General features: G+C 36.6%; 1 protein-coding gene across 2 annotated transcripts in view; it reads right to left on the bottom strand.

The window, feature by feature from the left end:
* Positions 1-19276, bottom strand: part of LOC131243384 (kinesin-like protein KIN-7D, mitochondrial) — a 105470-nt gene that overhangs the window by 31615 nt on the left and 54579 nt on the right. For both annotated transcript variants that reach the window (XM_058242715.1, XM_058242714.1), the window contains 7 exons: positions 17674-17741; positions 14182-14238; positions 13982-14086; positions 12317-12421; positions 11962-12069; positions 11720-11851; positions 11358-11540 (listed from right to left, as the gene is read on the bottom strand). In XM_058242715.1, coding sequence (XP_058098698.1) covers positions 11358-11540; positions 11720-11851; positions 11962-12069; positions 12317-12421; positions 13982-14086; positions 14182-14238; positions 17674-17741 — 758 coding nt within the window. The remainder of the gene's footprint in view (positions 1-11357; positions 11541-11719; positions 11852-11961; positions 12070-12316; positions 12422-13981; positions 14087-14181; positions 14239-17673; positions 17742-19276) is intronic.

A 19276-nucleotide genomic window follows, 5' to 3' on the forward strand; every position in this document is an offset into this window, starting at 1 on the left:
AAGTAGCACTGCAACAGTGCCAATTGTTGTGTGAAGTAGGCAAGGGTTCCCATGCCATTCTGGACATATGCAGGTATAGTAGCTAGTATAGAAGAATATGATTGGTTTTGCCACATGGAATATAGGAACATTAACAAGTAAAGAGTATGAAGTTAGTAGATTCAATGAAACGAAAATGAGTTAACATGGCTTCCACTCAAGAGGCCAAGTAGAAATGGGCCAAAACTAGAAGAATTAGTATTAAGCTTTGCAATTGGATCAGACAAAAATAGAAATGCGATAGGGATAATAATCTTAAAGATTTAACGGATAAAATTGTATATGTTAAGAGAGCAAGTGATAGGATTTTATAAATCAAATTTGTATTAGGAGAGGAGATAATTAATATTATTAGTGCATAGGCATCACAGGTAGGGTTAGAGAATAGAATCCAGAGACAATTCAAAGATGATATGGATGGACTTCTACAAGGAAAAGAGAGGATATTTGTAGGAGGACACTTAAATGCTCATTTTGGAAAAGAATGTAGAGGATATTAGAGGGTACATAGAGGAATTGGTATTGGGAGAAGAAATGAGATGGGGGAAGCTAGATTTTGCTATCACACAATCTAGCTCTAGAAAGCGCAATCTACAAAAAGAGAGATAAACATTTAATAACCTTCAAAAGTAGATCATATATAAGTCAAATAGATTTCTTTCTACTTGGGAAGACAGAATGATCAATGTGTAAGGACTACAAAGTTATATCTAAAGAAAGTTTCACGGCCCAACATAGCTTAATGGTTATGGATATTTACATTAAGAGATGAAAGAAAGAAAATGAAACTAATATGTATAGAGAAACTAGGTGGTAGATTTAAAAGGATAACAATGTTATTCAAACATAAATTGATGGAAGAATGAAAGTGGAATGTTGAAGATAAAGTAAATGTCATATGGAATGAGATGGTTGAGTGCATTAGGAAAGTGCTAAAAGATGTTTCAATAGTATCTAAAGGGAAAAGCCAATCATATAAGGAAACTTGATGGTGGAATGGCGATGTACATTAAGATATTAACAAGAACTATTCATGTTCCAAAGCCTAGCAAGGGACTAGAAATTAAAAAGAATTAAAAAAACCTAGAACAATATAGAAATGCCAAAAAGATTGCTAAGAAATTAGTGAGGCTAAACTTAAGGCTTATGATGATCTTTACAATTCATTGGGGACAAGAGAAGGTGACAAAGATGTCTTCAAACTTGCAAAAATGACAGAGAAGAAAAGTAGGGAATTAGATCGTGTTTGATGCATTAAGGGAGATGACTAAAGGATAATTGATGTAGGACCGATGCATGAATGAAAAATTGTGTGAGATCAAGTTGCAAAATTAAAGTAACTAACAAAAAAAAAAAAAAACCCATAAAACTTGCCATTATCATCACAAATACCAAGAAAACCAAAAGAATATAATGCATAATCCTAGCCTATGTTACCAAACATCGTTATACAAGATCATTAAGACCATTAAATAAAGGAAACTAGGATCTAATGGATGTAGGGACATCCAATTAGCATAGGGTAAAGTAGAAAATCTAATACTACCTAGAGTAAAATTAGGGTTGGGGAAATCTAGAAATTAGGGTTTATGGGATCGAATTGGGTGAAAGGGTTTAGGTGTTAGGATATGGGAATTAGGGTTTTGGATAGAAGGGGTGCAAGGATTCGGGGTTGATTGAAGAATGGGAGAAGGGTTTGGTAGTTTGGGAAAATAGGAAAGTTCGGGATTTCTAGGTTTAGGTTTAGGGTTTAGGAAAAGAGAGGAGGGTTTTGACTCAAGGATGATGGGAAACCAACAGGGACAAAGGGTGTCCATACGGCCAACCCAAGAGGTTCACACATGTGGCCAGATTTGTAGGGTCTAGGTTTTTTTTAGGGTTTGGCTTGTTAATGGGTACAGGTAGTGGAGATTAGAAGAAAGGTGATGATTTGGGATGAGAAAGATCAAAGAACTTCAAAACAAAATACCATGATGGTGGATGAATGGATGTGGGGATAGATGGAGACATCGCACCTCAGTTGATGAAGATCGGCTTCACACCAATCTCCTTTCCAAATCACATGGAAGGCATCTTCAAATCACACGAAGATGGAATAAGAACAAAGAGCAATGAACTCTTTTCCTAAAAACATCATAAGAAAATAGGTCACACGCCCCCTTCAAAATAACATGGAAGGCATTTTCAAATCACATGAAGATGGAAGAAGAACAAAGAGTAAGGAAATTTTCTTCTTCTTTTTTCTCAAAACATCGTAGGGAGAGAGTTCACAACCATTAAATCTTTAAAAAATTACAAAACCAACCCTATTTTGTTAACTTTAACTAAAATGACCCTAGTCTAAAGAAAATCAACTAAAAATCACTCATAAGATATCCAAACATAAAATAATCAAAAACCAAATCATAAAATATAATAAAATCTAAAAATTGATGTGGACGATCCACGATCCAATCATCATGTCCCTCCAATCCAACGGTCTAGATCAATCCATAAAGCAGCCCATGTGCATCTTCCCAGTGTGGGATCTTCCAAATGCTCGCACAAGCACATGGTGTCTTCAACACGATCAAGGATACTCGCCTAGCCACAAGGAAATCAGTGCAGCCCACCTCCTCCTTTGATATATACGCAAAGATGTACGTGAAGTGATGTCATCATCAATACTAGTCCAGTACAATGAGATCAATGAAAGGTGAAAAAGGTATTTTCAGAACTTCTTAAATAACAATCACTCAAAGAGCATAGTAATGGAAGGAATCACAAACTCAAATCACATTGGTGTCTAAGATACTTTCGTAGGATGAAAATATTTGAAGCACAGGAAGCCTTGAGAAAGATGAGAACTCCTAGGACAAGATGGTATACTGATAGGGGTTTAGAAGTGTGTGAGAGATGTTAGGTTATTTTGGTTGACAAAGCTATTCAATGAGCTTGTAAGATTGAAAAAAATACTGAACAAATAGAGGAAAAGTAATGTGGTTCCTAATTATAAGCATAAAGGAGACATACATAGCTGGATTCAGTGTTTTAAATATCGACGATATCAGCCGATATATCCCACGATATATCTTGTATCCCACGTGCAATACAAAACACACAAGTAGTGGGATATATCCCACATTTATGATCCGGTGAGCATTTTTTTTTTTCGATCATTTTTTCTGTAAATCATGTTAAATCAGTGTTAAATTGTTACAAATCTATGATTTTTCATGTTTTACATGGCATGAAAAATCATGGATTGGGAACTTCGATTTCGAGATTTGGAGAATGAACGAGTTGTGGAAAATTGAAAAAAAAAAAAAAATCAAAATCAAAATCAAACATGTATGTAACCTAATCTAGTGATTCTTCTTTTGCTTTTGAATGTATTGCATGTGTTTTCACATGCCTTCTTACATTTATAAATTATATGAATAAACTTTGAATATACTTGGACCAATTCAGTTAGACAACGCATAGATTAGGACCTCATACAAAGAAAACCTATTATGTTCACTTGTTTGTCGTAATGTTTTGATTTGCAAGTGTGTATTGATGTCTTTTTTAACAATCACTGAAATTTTGTTGAAAAATTCAACCAATTTCCAATGTTTCCCCATGTTTCCAACAACAATGATACATTAAGCGATACAACTGATATATCCCATGTGACAACCAATACGTATTTGTATCCCAAGGGTGCGAAATGTAATGCGATACCGATATTTCGAACATTGGCTGGATTAACTATTGTGAGATTAAACTTATGAGCCATACTTTGAAACTTTGCATGAGTGACTAAGCAAAGACTAAGGCACAAAAAGCATATATCAGAAAATCAGTTCGGTTTCATGCCAAGGAGGTCTACCGTTGAAGCTATTTTCCTACTTAGACAATTGATGAAGAAATATAGTGAGAGGAGAAAGGATCTCCATATGTTCTTTATTGATTTATAGAAAGTTAATGATAGGGCACCTAGAGAATTAATCTGGTGGTTGTTGGGAAAGAAAGAAGTTTGAAGATGATATATTGCCATGATTACGAATATGAGTGAGAGGGTGATAACAAATGTGAGGGCCAACAACGGAGAGACAAGTGAGTTCTTAATTACTATAGGCTTGCACTAGGAGTTGGCATTAAGCCTGAACCTTTTCGCTTTGGTTATGGACGAGTTAGTGAGGCATTTGCAAGAGGAGACCCCATGAAATATGTTGTTTCCATATGACATGGTTTTGATAAACAAGAGGGAGGGAATAAATACAAAGCAAGATTTATGAAGAGGGGCTTTAGAATCTAAAAGGATTTAAAATTAGTGGGAATAAAATAGAGTATATGGAGGGCAATTTTAGTAACAATGGTAGTGGAAACAAGGAATTAGTAAAGATTAATAACCAAGACGTTTCCAAAAAATGACAACTTTTAATATATTGTGTTGATAATTCATAAGAGAAAGAGTGAGAAGGATGTTACCCTTAGAATTCAGACAGGGTGCAAGAAATGAAGATGCACCTCTAGAGTTTTATGTGATCGTTGTATACCACTCACACTGAAAGGATAATTTTACTAGGATGGCTATAAGGCTAGAAAAGATGTATGGGACAGATTGATGGGAGTTCAGGAACATCATGTGTGTAGTTAAAATATGGATGAGTGACAGGACAAGGATGGAATTAGAAATGAATGCATTCAATGAAATTTAGGAGCAGCGTCAACAAGTAACAAGAGGGAAAGTTGAATGAGTAAATGGTTATAAGTTGAGGGATCTAAAAGGGCAAGGAAAAAGGCTTAAAAGTACGTGGGTGGAAGTACTAAGAAAAGATTGATGACTTATGGTCCAGCTGAACAGTGGAATGACAGAAAAGGATTCATGCAATCAACCCAAAATAGTTGGGATAGAAAAGGATTCATGCACCCAACCCAAGATAGTTGGGATAAGCCATAGATGATAATGACGAATAAAACTCCCCAAAAAAAATTGAAAACTTTAATATATGTATATATATATATAGAGGCATGCTCACCTACGCACCTATGCACGTGCACACCTTTGCACACGTGTCATGGGTGTCGAATCCGAACGGTCCATAAGATGCGGAATCCCATGAAACCTTAGGGGGTGAATTTTCACCCTGATCTAAGATTCTGGTGGGCCATAGCAAAGAGAAATTCAAATCAAGGGAAGAAATTGTTTGCATTTTTCATGGCCCACCGAAGTTTTGGATCAAAGTAAAATTTCGTACCAGAGGGTTTCATGAGGTTCTGCTTCATGTGGACCGTTCAGATTTTCGAAACTCATCAGATATGATGAGTTCTCAAAAAAGTTTCTATGTAGTACGTACGAACTGGTTCGTAGGTGAGCGTTTCCGTGTATATATATACATATGTGTGTGTGTGTGTGTGAGGATCCCGGAAATGTATTTGTTTTTTGGTTTTGGAAATGAATTACAAGAGGTAATAGGGCATTCTTTGGGAAGAATGTTGTCTATCAGCCTGCCTATTTAAAGTTGAGTACTAAAACTGACATTAAAATACTTTTACAATTTTACATAATATTCTAAATCGGGTTTTCCTAATGCCTTTATGGGGCTGTTAGCAACATCCCAATGCTTGGCATAATATCGATTTGAACCATTCATTGATTCATAAAACTAGGAGAGATTTAGCGCAACAATACGAGGGCCCATTTCAGAGTTATGATGTCCAAGCACAGTCTGAGAAAGAAGCAACCCGGACTTATGATGATGTCACATCTTTATATGAGGACCAAGCACCACCAACAAACGATATGATACAGCCAGACATTGAGGCTACCAGGGATACAGTCGAAGGTACCATCGTCATCTATTCATCCTTGGCTAGAGCGTTATTTGACTCTAGAGCCTAATCATTTAACCAATAGCATGACAAATGGACAGTCAAGATTGGGCAGAGAAATAAAAGAGGTCAAATCATCATCCTGAAACATCGACTTCATAGATCTCACTTTGTATTGCTTATGATTGAAAAGTAGCACTATGGTTTGATGATTCTAACAATGTGATCTATGGCTTGTAAACAATGGATGGTTGCAACTAACTGGACCCATTCGAGGGGTTGGGATCATCCATTTGGCATGATTCTTGCATCATGGCGTGCTCTCAATAGAACTACTGAATGAACCGTCCCATTTGGTTATTGAGTGCCCTATGTATCATTCAAATGGTTGGGGAACATGGCTAAAGTTACCACAAAGGTGGGGACATTAGAAAAACCCTTCTAAAATATCCATTATCAAAACGTAAGATTATAAGTCTACAAGGAGTAATGATCACACAATTACACAAATCACAAGTCATAAGTACCGTATAAGAAATAGATAACATGATCACAATCAAAACGTCAAACATAAACATACATGCAAATAAGCAAATAACTAATAAATTGCTCATGACTAAGTGAATAACAATCTAGTCTAACTACGTTTTCCTCAGAAAATTACAAATAAATTTTGGATGACTAGCGTCGGCCCAATTTGACAGAGTCCAAAATTTGTGCAATCAACAAGATTCATCGCACTATTGCATATCTCTAATCTATATACATCATTTCCCTCAAGAAATTTGAGGAAAAAAAAAAAAACAGATGAATAGTACACAGTTTCTATTCATGTTTCTAGATAATCAGGGAAATAGGCGCCAATTGAACAATAATCAAACATGATTTGGTAGATCGAGTCTAACAAATACAAGAAGGAAAAGTCGAAAGTGGAGGTTGATCGGATTTTTAGCCTCTATGCAAAATGGACCAAAACCACTTTGGGCCTTTGATTTGCAGTCTGCACTAAAATCTCCTCTTTTCTCATTCTTTTTTATTGAGAAAAGAGGTGGAAATGGGGAAAAAATGAAATCAAAGACTTCTGGGCATAGTGTTGACATCATGCGTAACAGTGCATATACGCCCTGTTATTGGCTGATATGGCCAGTACAGGGGTGTTACATCCAATTATTTTTAAGTCTTAACTAGTCAACCCCAATAACACGAGGGGGTTGGCTGATGCGGGTGTAACATAACCAATTATAAAAACCTTGCCACAAGCAAATCGAGTGTGGCAAAAGAAACAAAATCCGACACTCAAGATGTGGCAAACAAAGAAGTGAAAGAAGCAGCATGACCTAGAACAACATATCATGCAAGCAATGCTAAGTCGATGAGTAGGCCTTCACCATCAACTACCGCCAAAAGCTGACATGTTACAAAGGCAAAACATGGACATGGATTGTTACTGTTTATAAATTAGATGACAAGTTTTTCTAAGGCTAGGGGAAATTGGTGCATCCCGGTCACACAAGCTAGCCAATCAATGATTTGGACCATCCAAGGGTCAGGATAGAGGATTCCTTTTTTTTTCAAGGCATCATGATAGAGTATTCTGGCAATTCTGGCCATCCAACTGTGTAAATTCAAGATTCAAACCAATTTGAGGGCCTAAATTGATATGATGGGAGATCAGCGATCTCAATGTGCATTCTAAACCAAATTAACCGTGTTTGAATTAGCCAATAGAATTAGAGCCAGTTAAACCAGATGCCCCTTTGTATTTTCATCACTTCATTTGTGTGCATTATAAACCAAGAACCACGCTGATTAGGAGTGAATTTGGTACAAGTTGAAGTCTCTAAAATGGCAGGGGGAAGGAGCAAAAGGACATCGATGGAGGTAGTAAGAAAAGACTTTGGTGACCTATAGTCTAACTCAAGGTAGGGCCAATGATAGAGTGTTATGGTGGAACAAGATTCATGTAACCAACCCCAATTAATTGGGATAAGGCTTAGATGATGATGATGATGATGAGTAGAGCTTATCTATTTTATGTTATTGAAATAAAGAGTGTTTGTTTCTCAAGAATATTTTGTTTCAGAATTCCTAGGAGAGATTATTTAGTAGCGCAGCATTATGCACCAGTATTACTTGAGTTTAGAAGATAGAAACATTTCATACATCATTGCATTCCTAGATTCCTGTAAAACTTATCAGAGGAAGAAGTAAAGCGTACCTAAAACATAGAAAGCAATGGAATGTTTGTAAAACCAGTGAAAGGGAAGGGGAAAAAGCAGATGTAGGGAAACATGACCAGGTAACAATGAAATACTATAGATTATTTCACTTTTTACAAATGAGAGACACCATTACTAATGAATAGATCCCAACTCCCAACTAGAGATGCTACAGAGTCACTTGAAACAAATAAAACTAAGGACCCATCCCCTCTACAAAGCTGTGGTGCATTAATTGTTTTTAAATACAGTGTCCCAGTGCTAATGCCATTTTAGTCTTTTTCCTTTTTTGGGCTTTGTAAACGTGTCCATAACTAAAGGCATCATTATACTTTCCAATCTCAAGAGTATAAATAGATTATCCAAGTGAAGTGGGAACTAATCATTATTGTTGCCCTATTCCATCGCTTTCTTCTCTCCTTCCACATATTTCGTCTTTTTTCAATTTGAACATAATTACAACTTTGCACCAGAGAAGCATCAAAGCCATCTTCTAAGGAATCTCCTTTATTTTTCCTGGAGAATGGCAGCTCCATTAATAAAAGGTGAAACACCACAAGTTACAATGACAATCAAAACAGGGAAAACGGAAAAGAAAAATAGAAGAAGAAATGTATAGACAATGAGCAAACATCTAAACCACATAGCTAAAATAACTGTACACAGATCGCCAAGGGCTAGAAACTACCCCATCCAACTTCTAATGCAGGACATGAAAGTTTAAATATGCTATGCAAGATTCCAAGCTTTAGATCATACTAGTTAAGAAACAATCACACAAAATTCCACATCCCACAAAAAGTCAAACATTCAGCAAGGGGAATCTATGCGGGTCCAGGCCTACACATGGTAGGGCTAGATCAATTAAAGTTATATACCAAACAATGCTCAAAGGAGAGTAAATTCATCCACACATGCACATAAATATTTCCTCAATCCAAGGAATTCACAAGTTTCAATTCGGGGAACCCTAGGGTTAAAAAAAGAGGCAAAGAAATTGAAATTTAAGACAATCTGGGGTTAGAGTTAGGGAAATCAGGTAAGAGAGGAGTGAATGAGAGGAAAGAGTGAACCTGAAGACAGCCCATGCGTGTGGACAGCAGGCCAGGCCTAACGCATGTGCGTGGAAGGCGGCCCGCATGTGTGTAAGGCCCACGAATCTGAAATCGACTAGCTAGGGCCTGGTCGGCCAGGGATGGGCCACCTTCCCTCTAAATTTCAGGCCAAACGGATGATCGGTTTGAACACGATGCTCCGTCGAAGTTTCATCCCTCCTGCAGGGACAGATTCTAAAAATTTGTTGTAGGGGAAAGATTAGCAGCAAATGGGAGTGGATTTGATGAGGGGATGGCTGTAGGAGATGAGGAATATGGAGGGTAGGAGATGGGGGCGATTTGGGATGGGTGTGGCTTCGAACCACGGTAGTTAGCCCTTCGAAGAAGGGAGAGTTTCATACCCAATTAGGTTTCCACAACTCAGAGAATTAGAGAAGCAGGAAAACGCAAAATTTTATTAATCATCTTCAAATAGAAAAAAGACTACAAGGGGTGCCTATTTATAATAAAAATTCTATACCCCAAAACTCGCCACATGTGCACACCCTATTACTTGGAGATGAAGTAATCAAAAATATCAACTAATCAAAGCAATCTAAACCATCCATGATATTCCTAATAACAATAATAAGCAAAACTCAAAGTCCTAGGTCACTTAGGGTAGTGGGCCACGATCATGAGATCCAATGATGGGATCCACATGATGATCGGGTCCACCCCAAGGAACCAAAACATAGTCCTCTAACTAGGAGGCCCTCCATGGATGACGTCATCAATCTAGATCGAAGGTGGGGCCCTCCTTGTGTACGTGCGTAAGGGGGGCGTACGTGTGTGCGAGATATCCCCATCAACTTCTTTTTTCACAATTAGGACCTTCAACCAAGCCAGCCTTTTCCTTTTCGCTTGACAAAACACCACAGCGGTATCTCCCAGCTATTGCTAAAAACTCTGTTGTCGCTTTCTTTCCAAATCGACCATAATAAAATTAAGAGTCTATGAGGAATGATCTCCATTCAGACTCCATAAAGGTATAGAGAAGCATTCACATGACATCAGTAAACATATGGATGGTGTCAGCTCTAAAGATTTCTACATTTGAAAGGCCATGATTAATAGGTATTTATGACAAATTTATGTTTGTGTTAAAGTTGCATTTGGATAGTTCGAAGTTCTCTGAAATTGAAAAATTAGAATTCCGGTTTCAGAAAAGATAGGATAGATCTCCTTTTTTTTCTTCTTTTTTCTTATCAGACATGCTCCAAAATTTTGTGTTTTTGCTTTCTCTTTTCATGGGGGACTCTTTTGGAACAAGCCTCACTATGATCCAAGTAGAGTCAAATGAGTTGTGATCTATCTCAAGGGGTTTCAATATCATTGAATGGGTGATTTTATGCATAAGGAAGAGTTATTGTCATTAGTTTTTTAGACATCTCTTTTTTTGCTAGGACGAGGGCCTTGTCATTGGTGGTATCAACTAACTCTAGTTGCAGGTGAACCATGGAGTTCTAGAGACATTCTTTTCTTTTTTTCTTTCTTTTTTTCAGAGAAAGCATAATATACTTTTTCTGCTGAAGCTTCAAGTGATAAATGTGAAGGTGGCAAATAAAATGTCTCCAAGTCATTAATTAGTCAAATCTGACAAATGTTGGCTCAAGATGAACTAGGTAAAAAGGGAAAAAGAAAGGGTTCAAGATGTGGGTGAGATGGATGCATACATTCAAACACTGGCATGAACACAGATAACAGAACAGCTACAGTGAGCAGTAGGTTAACCTATAACTGCCTAAAACCCTCTCAATAAGCATTTTCCCTTCGAAAGTATGATAATATTTAGGGAAAAAGTGGAAATAAGAACACCAAAGGCATAAAATATATTGCAGGAGGCAATAAATTATAGGTTATCAGTTCCCGCTCTATCCATCCATCCATCAACATGCACGCACACAAGCATGCATCCATAGATACATGCACGCACATAATGACAAGAAACTAAGAAACAGGTGAGCATTTCGAAAGTGATGAATCTAATATACTATTGAGTTCACCTTGAACACATTTGACCTAAGTATTATCATTACCCATAATAGTATTGTTTCTTGTCCTGCATGATACACTATGTGCATACAATTATCATACTAGTGTCCTGGTCATACAGATGGGAGAGATGTACTCACTCTAGATGGTGGAGAATTTCATGAAAAGCCAAGCTTTTAATTTCATGATACAGTTATCATTAGATACTTACATCATCTTCAACAAAAGAATGACGCCTTTGATGACTGGGTGCATCACTCAAACATCCAGGAATTGTGTTCTTCGTCGAAACAAGTATAAGCTTAGTAAGCCTTTGTATTCTACTCATAAGAGCCGCCTTTGCTTCCTCTTCCTCTTCTAACCTTGATTGCATTTTCACTTGACCCTCTTCCAACTATTTGAAGAACACCATGATGATGAAAATTATCAATAGCAGAGGCTATGGCTAAGAAAATGTAGGTTATGGAGAACATTGTGACAGTTGTATACAAGACAAACAAAAACAATATCATACTTATCAAGCAAATGAACCAGTATAATCACCAAAACTGAAGTTCTAGTTTGGAAGAAAACCTGCTGCTTCAAGCTCAGGATCTCTTCATGATTGATACCAACGATCATCCCCTTCTTTAGCTGGTCCAGTTCTTGCTTCAGGCTTGATATTTCTTTTTGATACTTCTTAATCAATGATTTCTCATCAATAATCTGGAATACCACAACATTTTCTACAACAGTTTAAATAAAAAGCTTCACATTTACCACCAAAGCATGCCTCTTAAAAATCTTATCATAGTCTGGAGTTATCGTATATTTACCCTATTGCGTGAAGCATTTATCTCAACTCGCTTTGCCCTGCTTGCAAACTTTAACGTGTTGTGAGTTTCCTCCATATTGCTTGATGCAGGAGTAACAGTGCAAATGAGCTGCAAAATAATAACAAGTTAAACTATGCATGATAAATCAACAAGGATGACTACAATCGGCATAAATTAGTTATGATTGCATATATTAGGCATGAGAAAAAGAAGCGAGACCTAGAGAAGCATATAATCATGCTGTATGGTATACTTCCATAAACGAACGGTAGTGACATCATGTTCCAAATACAGCAGAAAAATGAAAACATTCAATATCACAGTGTCCATAGTTGGAACGGCATCCCATACTCACCGAAACATGCCCATGGCCACTCAAAGAGGATTGCAGAAGTCGTGTAAGCTTAGAATCACGATACGGAACATGAGATGCTTTCCCATCACTAAGCTTTCCGATTACCTTCAAATTTCAACCACACAATCAGCCTACTATTTTGAAAAGGAAATGCAAACACCAACAGGAGAAAATTCAAAAGAACTATTCAGCAGAAGAAGAATAAAAACATGTCAGGTCAAACTAAACGAAAAGTAACTCTTTTACAAGGACAAAAGATAAAGATCGTAAGCAACTGAACTAGGATATATATCAACATTTTAAACAAGTAGAAATGCTATAAGAACTACACGTGTTCCATGGGACATAGTAGTTACAACTAACAAGTGTCAAACATAACTATAACAAACACACGATAGTATCACTCAAAGAACTTACAAAATGCAAACTAATAGATGGATTATCAACACAGGAGCAAAATCCATCACAGTCAATTTCCCCTTCAACTTATTTTCCCGAGAAATAGACATAACTTCAACCACATGTATCTCACTTTGATCTGATGCTTATTTTATGGCATTGGGCACATTTGATATTGACAATTCCCATGCCCAGGATCTTGGGTTTCCGCCAACATCTTGACTAAGATCGTCAAAAGGACGTGAGATACGAGAAAGTGGACATTCCATCATTTTTACTCAAGTTAGCCACAAGGAAGAAAGAGATACGAAAAAAAAAAAAATTATGACAACAGGGTATCCCCACCCCTTTTTAGGGGGGGGGGGGGGGGGCTAATCCCTGCGGATGCACACAATCACCCACAAACATGTGCATCAGGTTAAGCACAGAGAGGGGAATCTTCCTAGCCACATCGGAAGAAAGAGACATAAATTGGCGATGCGAATATCTCGATGTCTCACCCTACATTCGTTCGAGCGTCCGAGCTCCACTCCAGCTACCTCATTGTGGAGGTCATGTACCCTACCATCCATTCGGTGTCATGATGCAATTTGGTATAAATGCTCATAGAATTAGAATGCAGATCGAGCACAATGAATAGAGTGAACCTCCAGCAAACTCCACGGGGGATCAAGACATCCATTAGCCTAACACATAGCTGGGAGAAGGCTATGATGACGATGAAGATGACTATCAAGACATCAAATAAGAAGAAAGATGATCCCTTGGGGTGACAAACCCAATACACATGTAGTTTTCAGAGGAGTTAACATTGCTTCACAAAGTGAATATGTCACTTCATGTTACTTGTATTCAACATTGCTTCACAGAGTGAAAATGTCTCTTCATGTTACTTGTATTAAATGTAAAATAAAATCATCAGATAACCAGTAGGGGATTCAGGCTTTCCTCACCAAACATCTCAAGTGTTTCAACCAGGTGTCAGAGCAACAATGCCCTAGAATCTTTTTTCTCCCCTTTTCTCTTCTCCAATTTCTAACCCGCCAAAAACCAAAAAAGGGCAAAACACCACTGGATTGAAACAAATTCATCCATCAGGTGTTGAGTACAGTTACCATACATAAACTTATTGACAAAGCCAGGAAACTGGGAGTGAAACTAGATTAATTATCAAAGTATTGTAGCTCATTCATAGACAAAGATAACATGTATAACGGAGAAGGAAGCTATAACTTCCTCCAAAGAACAGCATATGACAACACCTACAGTTCCAAGAGTTAAAAGGCTCTTGTTTATGTAAGAGCCTTCCTTCCTCCTGAGTCCAGTTGTTTCAGTCTTTGAGCTCTCGGATCCTGCTAGATCAATTAGATTCTGTGACAAAGACATACAATAAAAAGGTAAGTTAGCCCACCACTGAGAAGAGAATAATTGTAAATTTTATTGTTAGTAAAAGATTCCCAGCATACAAGTTGAGAAAAAATCACTCCGTCATATTCGTCACCATGGGCACTGCTTTCAATCATCTGTGATAAAAGGAAAACAAAAATAAAGCACGGATCAGGAAAAATTAAAGAAGGGAGTGGAAGTGAGAAGAGAATTAAATTGGGAAAAGGAAATATAAAATCACAGAAAATGAAACCTATACATGTATTATCGAATACGGTAACCAACAATATCATTAACGAAGATGAGTCAGTATAGGTCACAAAAAATGTACCTTCATACTTCATGATGGAAACTAAGGCATGGAAATATATTGTAAACGGATAAATGGTCCTTAATAATTAAGCATTTTCATAATTTTATTAAAAACAAAAATGGATTACACCAAAAGGAGCAACACGAAAACTGTCAGCACATAGCATTTACAACACATTCATATAATTTTTATATAATTTTTCTTCTTTTTTTTTTCATATTCTCACTTTTTTTTTCATTTTTCCTTAAATTTTCCCTTTCTTATTGTTTTTTAAAAAAAATTGCTTAGGGGGTTGTGCCATTGCATAAGCGCACATTCCCTTTGGGATGCACAACAACAATTATGCCATTAGATAGCATTGGTCATAATAAAGTTCAAACCACTCATCCACCACCCATTTAAATCTATTCCATACCATTTTGAGTGCAAGTTCAAAACAAAAACAAAATGTCCAGAAAGTATCCCCTCAACATCACCATTGCAATGTTGTTTGTGTACTTTTGAGCATATTCCCAATCGATATCACAATCCATCACCATCTTCAATAACCAAAATAATGCATAGATGGAAGAAAACAAAAAAGCAAATATTACATGTTGTTCAAGAAATTTACCTTCAAAAACAACTAAGAAAAGAAACAAGAATCCTTCAATACTTATGTTATTATATACCTCAATTGTATGATATCTAAATTTCTTTCTTTTTGCATTTTTTGAATATGAAATTCCCCAAATCTCCTCATTATCTATCTCAAAAGACAAGAATAAGGGTTTATTTAATAGGGAGTGCCTTTTAAATCCTCTAAAAGCAAAATGTAAAAATAAAAAAGGATCAAATCCCACTTTTTTATGTTTTGATGACACATTCTTGAAATCAATGGAGTACCATACCATTCCTTGATAAGAACATTGTCTATTGGCTTGACCTATTGAAGGTCAACCAAGTAGACCCCAACCACAAGTCAAGAACGACTTGGAGGATTAGCGGCCATTAAATTCAAAAACAAAACAAAAAAACAAAAAAAAGATAGAAAAAAATAGTGACGGTTTAACCCTTCTTCTGCTTCTTCCAAAAAAGGTCCACCCGGCTTCAGTTCATTGATTCCCACTAAAATCTAGGGTTCTAATTCCAAACTAGGCCTAGTACTTGTCTAAATGGATTCCAAAAGCTTCTTCCATGGCTAACATAGAATTGTAGATGAAGGATAGAAGAATCGAATAGAAGAAATGAGAGAAAGAAAGATGGGGAAAGGAAATGTTAGGGTTAGATGCCCACCCTCTCCCCTTTATATTAAATAATAAAAAGTCAATATGATGGAAATATCTTTAATAACAAAAGCAAAAATACCCTACATGTTCTAGACCAAAATAAACAACTAATAACAAGAAGAACTAAAAACAAAGTCTAGGGGGGTTATACAGTGGTATCGCCCACATCTCCACATCCATTAACACTCCCCCCAAAGATGAAGCATAGACGTTGTTAATGTCAAGCTTGGCGTAAATGCACGTAGATTGACTGTGAGATTGGTTTTATCTCGCCCATATATATGAATATCAGTATCGTATTGGCTAATATGGCCATATTGTATTTGTATCGGCATGAGACAACATGCGAAACAAGGTCATATCGGCCTGATACATAAAAAGGGACCCGTATCGGCCAATAAGCCCACAAAAGACATTTTATTTTTATTTCTTTTCCTTTCAAAAATTTGATCACGTCTCTTCTTTTAAAAAAAAAAATTAAACCATGGGAAAAGCTTAAAAACTCGTTTTAGGCAAGATCTAGACTGATTTTGTGATCAAAACAAATTATTTGAATGGGATTCGAGGAAGTGAAGCGAATTAAACCATCAAGAGAAAAATCGGAAAGAGGATAAACCTACACTTTCTTTTTCACATTTTCATCTTCTTTTTGTTGTATTTCAATATAATTGGCCCAGTTCACCAAATCATGCTTGATTTTTGTTTAATTAGGATCCATTTAGTTAACCTTCTAAAATTCGAACCAACAGACAACATTCTCATCAATGAATGATCTGATACAGCATCATGTGCATGTCCAAAATACAAAACAAGAAGCAAAAAAAAAGTAGGAAAGAAAGAAAGAAGGAAGAAGAAGAAGAAGAAGAAGAAGAAGATTGATTCTTAAATATCCAATTATTTTATTTTTTTCCTGACATTTTCTTTAATTCTTTGGCTTAAAAATATCAATAGATACGTTCCGGCTGTATCATATCATTTTTTGGACAGGCCGATACACCCTCTGATACCGATATTCAAAAACAAAAATAAACCACCTGACCTCATGCATCTCACAAGGCCCAACCATGGGTACTGCAAACCAAGTAGGTCATGGCCACTCGTAGTGTGATCCAAGTCATCCAAATAAGGCGTGGCCACGTACCTAGATCTCACACACACACACACAATGTTTCGAGCATAAACGGGTACAAATCAGGACAGCAAGTACAATCCATAGCTCAACTAATGACCAATTAGGTGGATTGTGCAAAGAAGGCTATGAAATTGTAATTCCATAAATAAACTCCAAGCCACAAGAGCATGAGTACTAAGACCAAGGAGTACACAATAGTGTATAGAGCCTCTAGACCAATAATTGAATCATATTATAGATGTTATTTAGGCAACACAAAGCGGTCTACAATACATAGCGAATACCACATCAAAGGACAAGAAGCCCCCTAAACATCATTATCACCCTCATGGGTGTCCTAATTTTAGAGTTTCGAGTGCATATAAAACAATTTATATAAAAATAAAAATAACAACTTTTATTCATGCATGCAAGTGAAATACACATAACATATACACACCAAGCTGATAACTATATGAAAATGAAAGAAAATGAAGAAGAAGAAAAACCCCTTTTGATGCATTTTCCTAAGAGAAACATAAACGAAGAAACAACAAACAAAGAGGAAAGAATAAATTTACAAATACTTTACAAATTTTGACTAATATCACCAATGCATTATGTTCCGGCCGATATATTGAACCATGGATCACAGCTGGTGATATGGGTCCTAGATTTTTTACTCGCATCCCTCCTCTCTTCAAACCGCATCATAAACTCCAATAAAAACTAAGAACAACATTCGAATGAAATATTTAAAGCATAACAATAGAGTCACAGCTGTATTCTCAACCAATCTAATTTTTAATAGAGCATAAAAGAATATAACAACAGTTCTACAGCACTCTAAAATAAGGTTTTTCAACAAACAACTATTTACCAATGTAAAGATGGTGTGACTCCGACTACTCAACAAGTTAAAATTATTTGAGCCAACATGACGATGCTCTGCCCACAGAAAACAAAACCGGTTACAAGGTACAATAATAATGAACATGTTGCCTCAAGGAAAATCGTATACACCAGACATGAATGAGAAAAACAAAATTTCTATAAATTCCACTAACAAAAAGAGCATCAAATATCTCTAGAAAGTAAAAAAAACAACCCTCCAAGCTAAAGTAATTGTATGCATGAGTAACCAGCCAAATGATGGCGTATGTAAATCATTTCTTGCAATATAAAAGACTACTTAGTCCAACAGATATGGTAAGATTAAACATGGCTCAAAATCAAAACACATTAATGTTGAGCATGGAATTGTTAAGCAAAATCAAATGAATTTATTATGTATCTGCAGCATACAATGCAACCTATCCATAGATGCAAATGGTTGGTCAAATCAGACTGAAGAAGCTCAACCTGATTCCAAATCATCATTGTTTTCGACAAAATTATGCAGAGTAATATGCTAATATGTAAAACTTTTCCCATCCAGTTCTTATACTGCCATTGTCAACACCCACTCATCCCGGAGAAAATGACAAGGACAATGTTTAAATTTTGAAATGCAAGTTGGATTTCTGAAATGGATACATAATAGAATCCTGTAGACTGCTGTACAGTACAATATCTTTGTACTAGCATTACGATCCTTTGGCATTCCTATTCTGCGCTGGTAAACAACCCCTGTTCCAAAGGAACAAAGGGGCATTCCTGTAAATTGCCATGTGATTGGAGTTAATATATTATCAACTATAGGCTCTTTGATGGAGAGGATGGTTTTCCAGCCTTTTACTCCCATTCTATTCAGACCCTTCCCATGCATCTTTATTTAATATGATATGGTATCAGAACCATCATTGAGAAGAAGAGGAAATCATGAGATTTGTCGTGCACCATCTCCGATCTCCATATTTTCATAAACTTGAGCTAGGGCTTCTAAAGTTCATCTAAAAGAAATCAACTTGATATGTCTTCCATTTCTTTGAATCAACTTGATGTCGTTGCCCGTTAAATTTGATGGAAGATGTTAAACTTATAATGGTATTAGTGCACGTCCGCAGAGCATATTTAAGAAAAGAATGAGCATTTGTTTGTGTGTACTACTGAGTACCATAACATCAAAGGATACTGATTTATCTTAGAGATCAGGATGTATCGCTTTTATTGTCTTTTGTGCTAATTTGATGGGGACATCAAAGGACCTACTCGGGTGTACTAGAGATGAAGATGACCAACCACATCAATGCAAATTTCTTTGTGGATGGGAGACGAATTCCAGATAGGGCCCGCCGGGCCATTTTGAAGACCCCACATGCATCGGACGTGCATCAAGAAGACCCAAATTTGGGATGATGTATGTCCGCAGCTTAGGAGATAAGTTTAGTCATATGATTTTTATTTCATATCAATCCGACCGTTAGATCTTGTCGATCAGGCCATTAGGCTGCCATATCTTTGAGATCTGGGCCCCTTAGACTATGATCTTGCTTCCTTTAACTTTTTTGTTATTTTTAAGATTTATTTAATGGTTGAGATTA

This window comes from Magnolia sinica, chromosome 4 (genome assembly GCF_029962835.1).
Source record: "Magnolia sinica isolate HGM2019 chromosome 4, MsV1, whole genome shotgun sequence".
In the NCBI taxonomy this organism is placed as follows: Eukaryota; Viridiplantae; Streptophyta; class Magnoliopsida; order Magnoliales; family Magnoliaceae; genus Magnolia; species Magnolia sinica.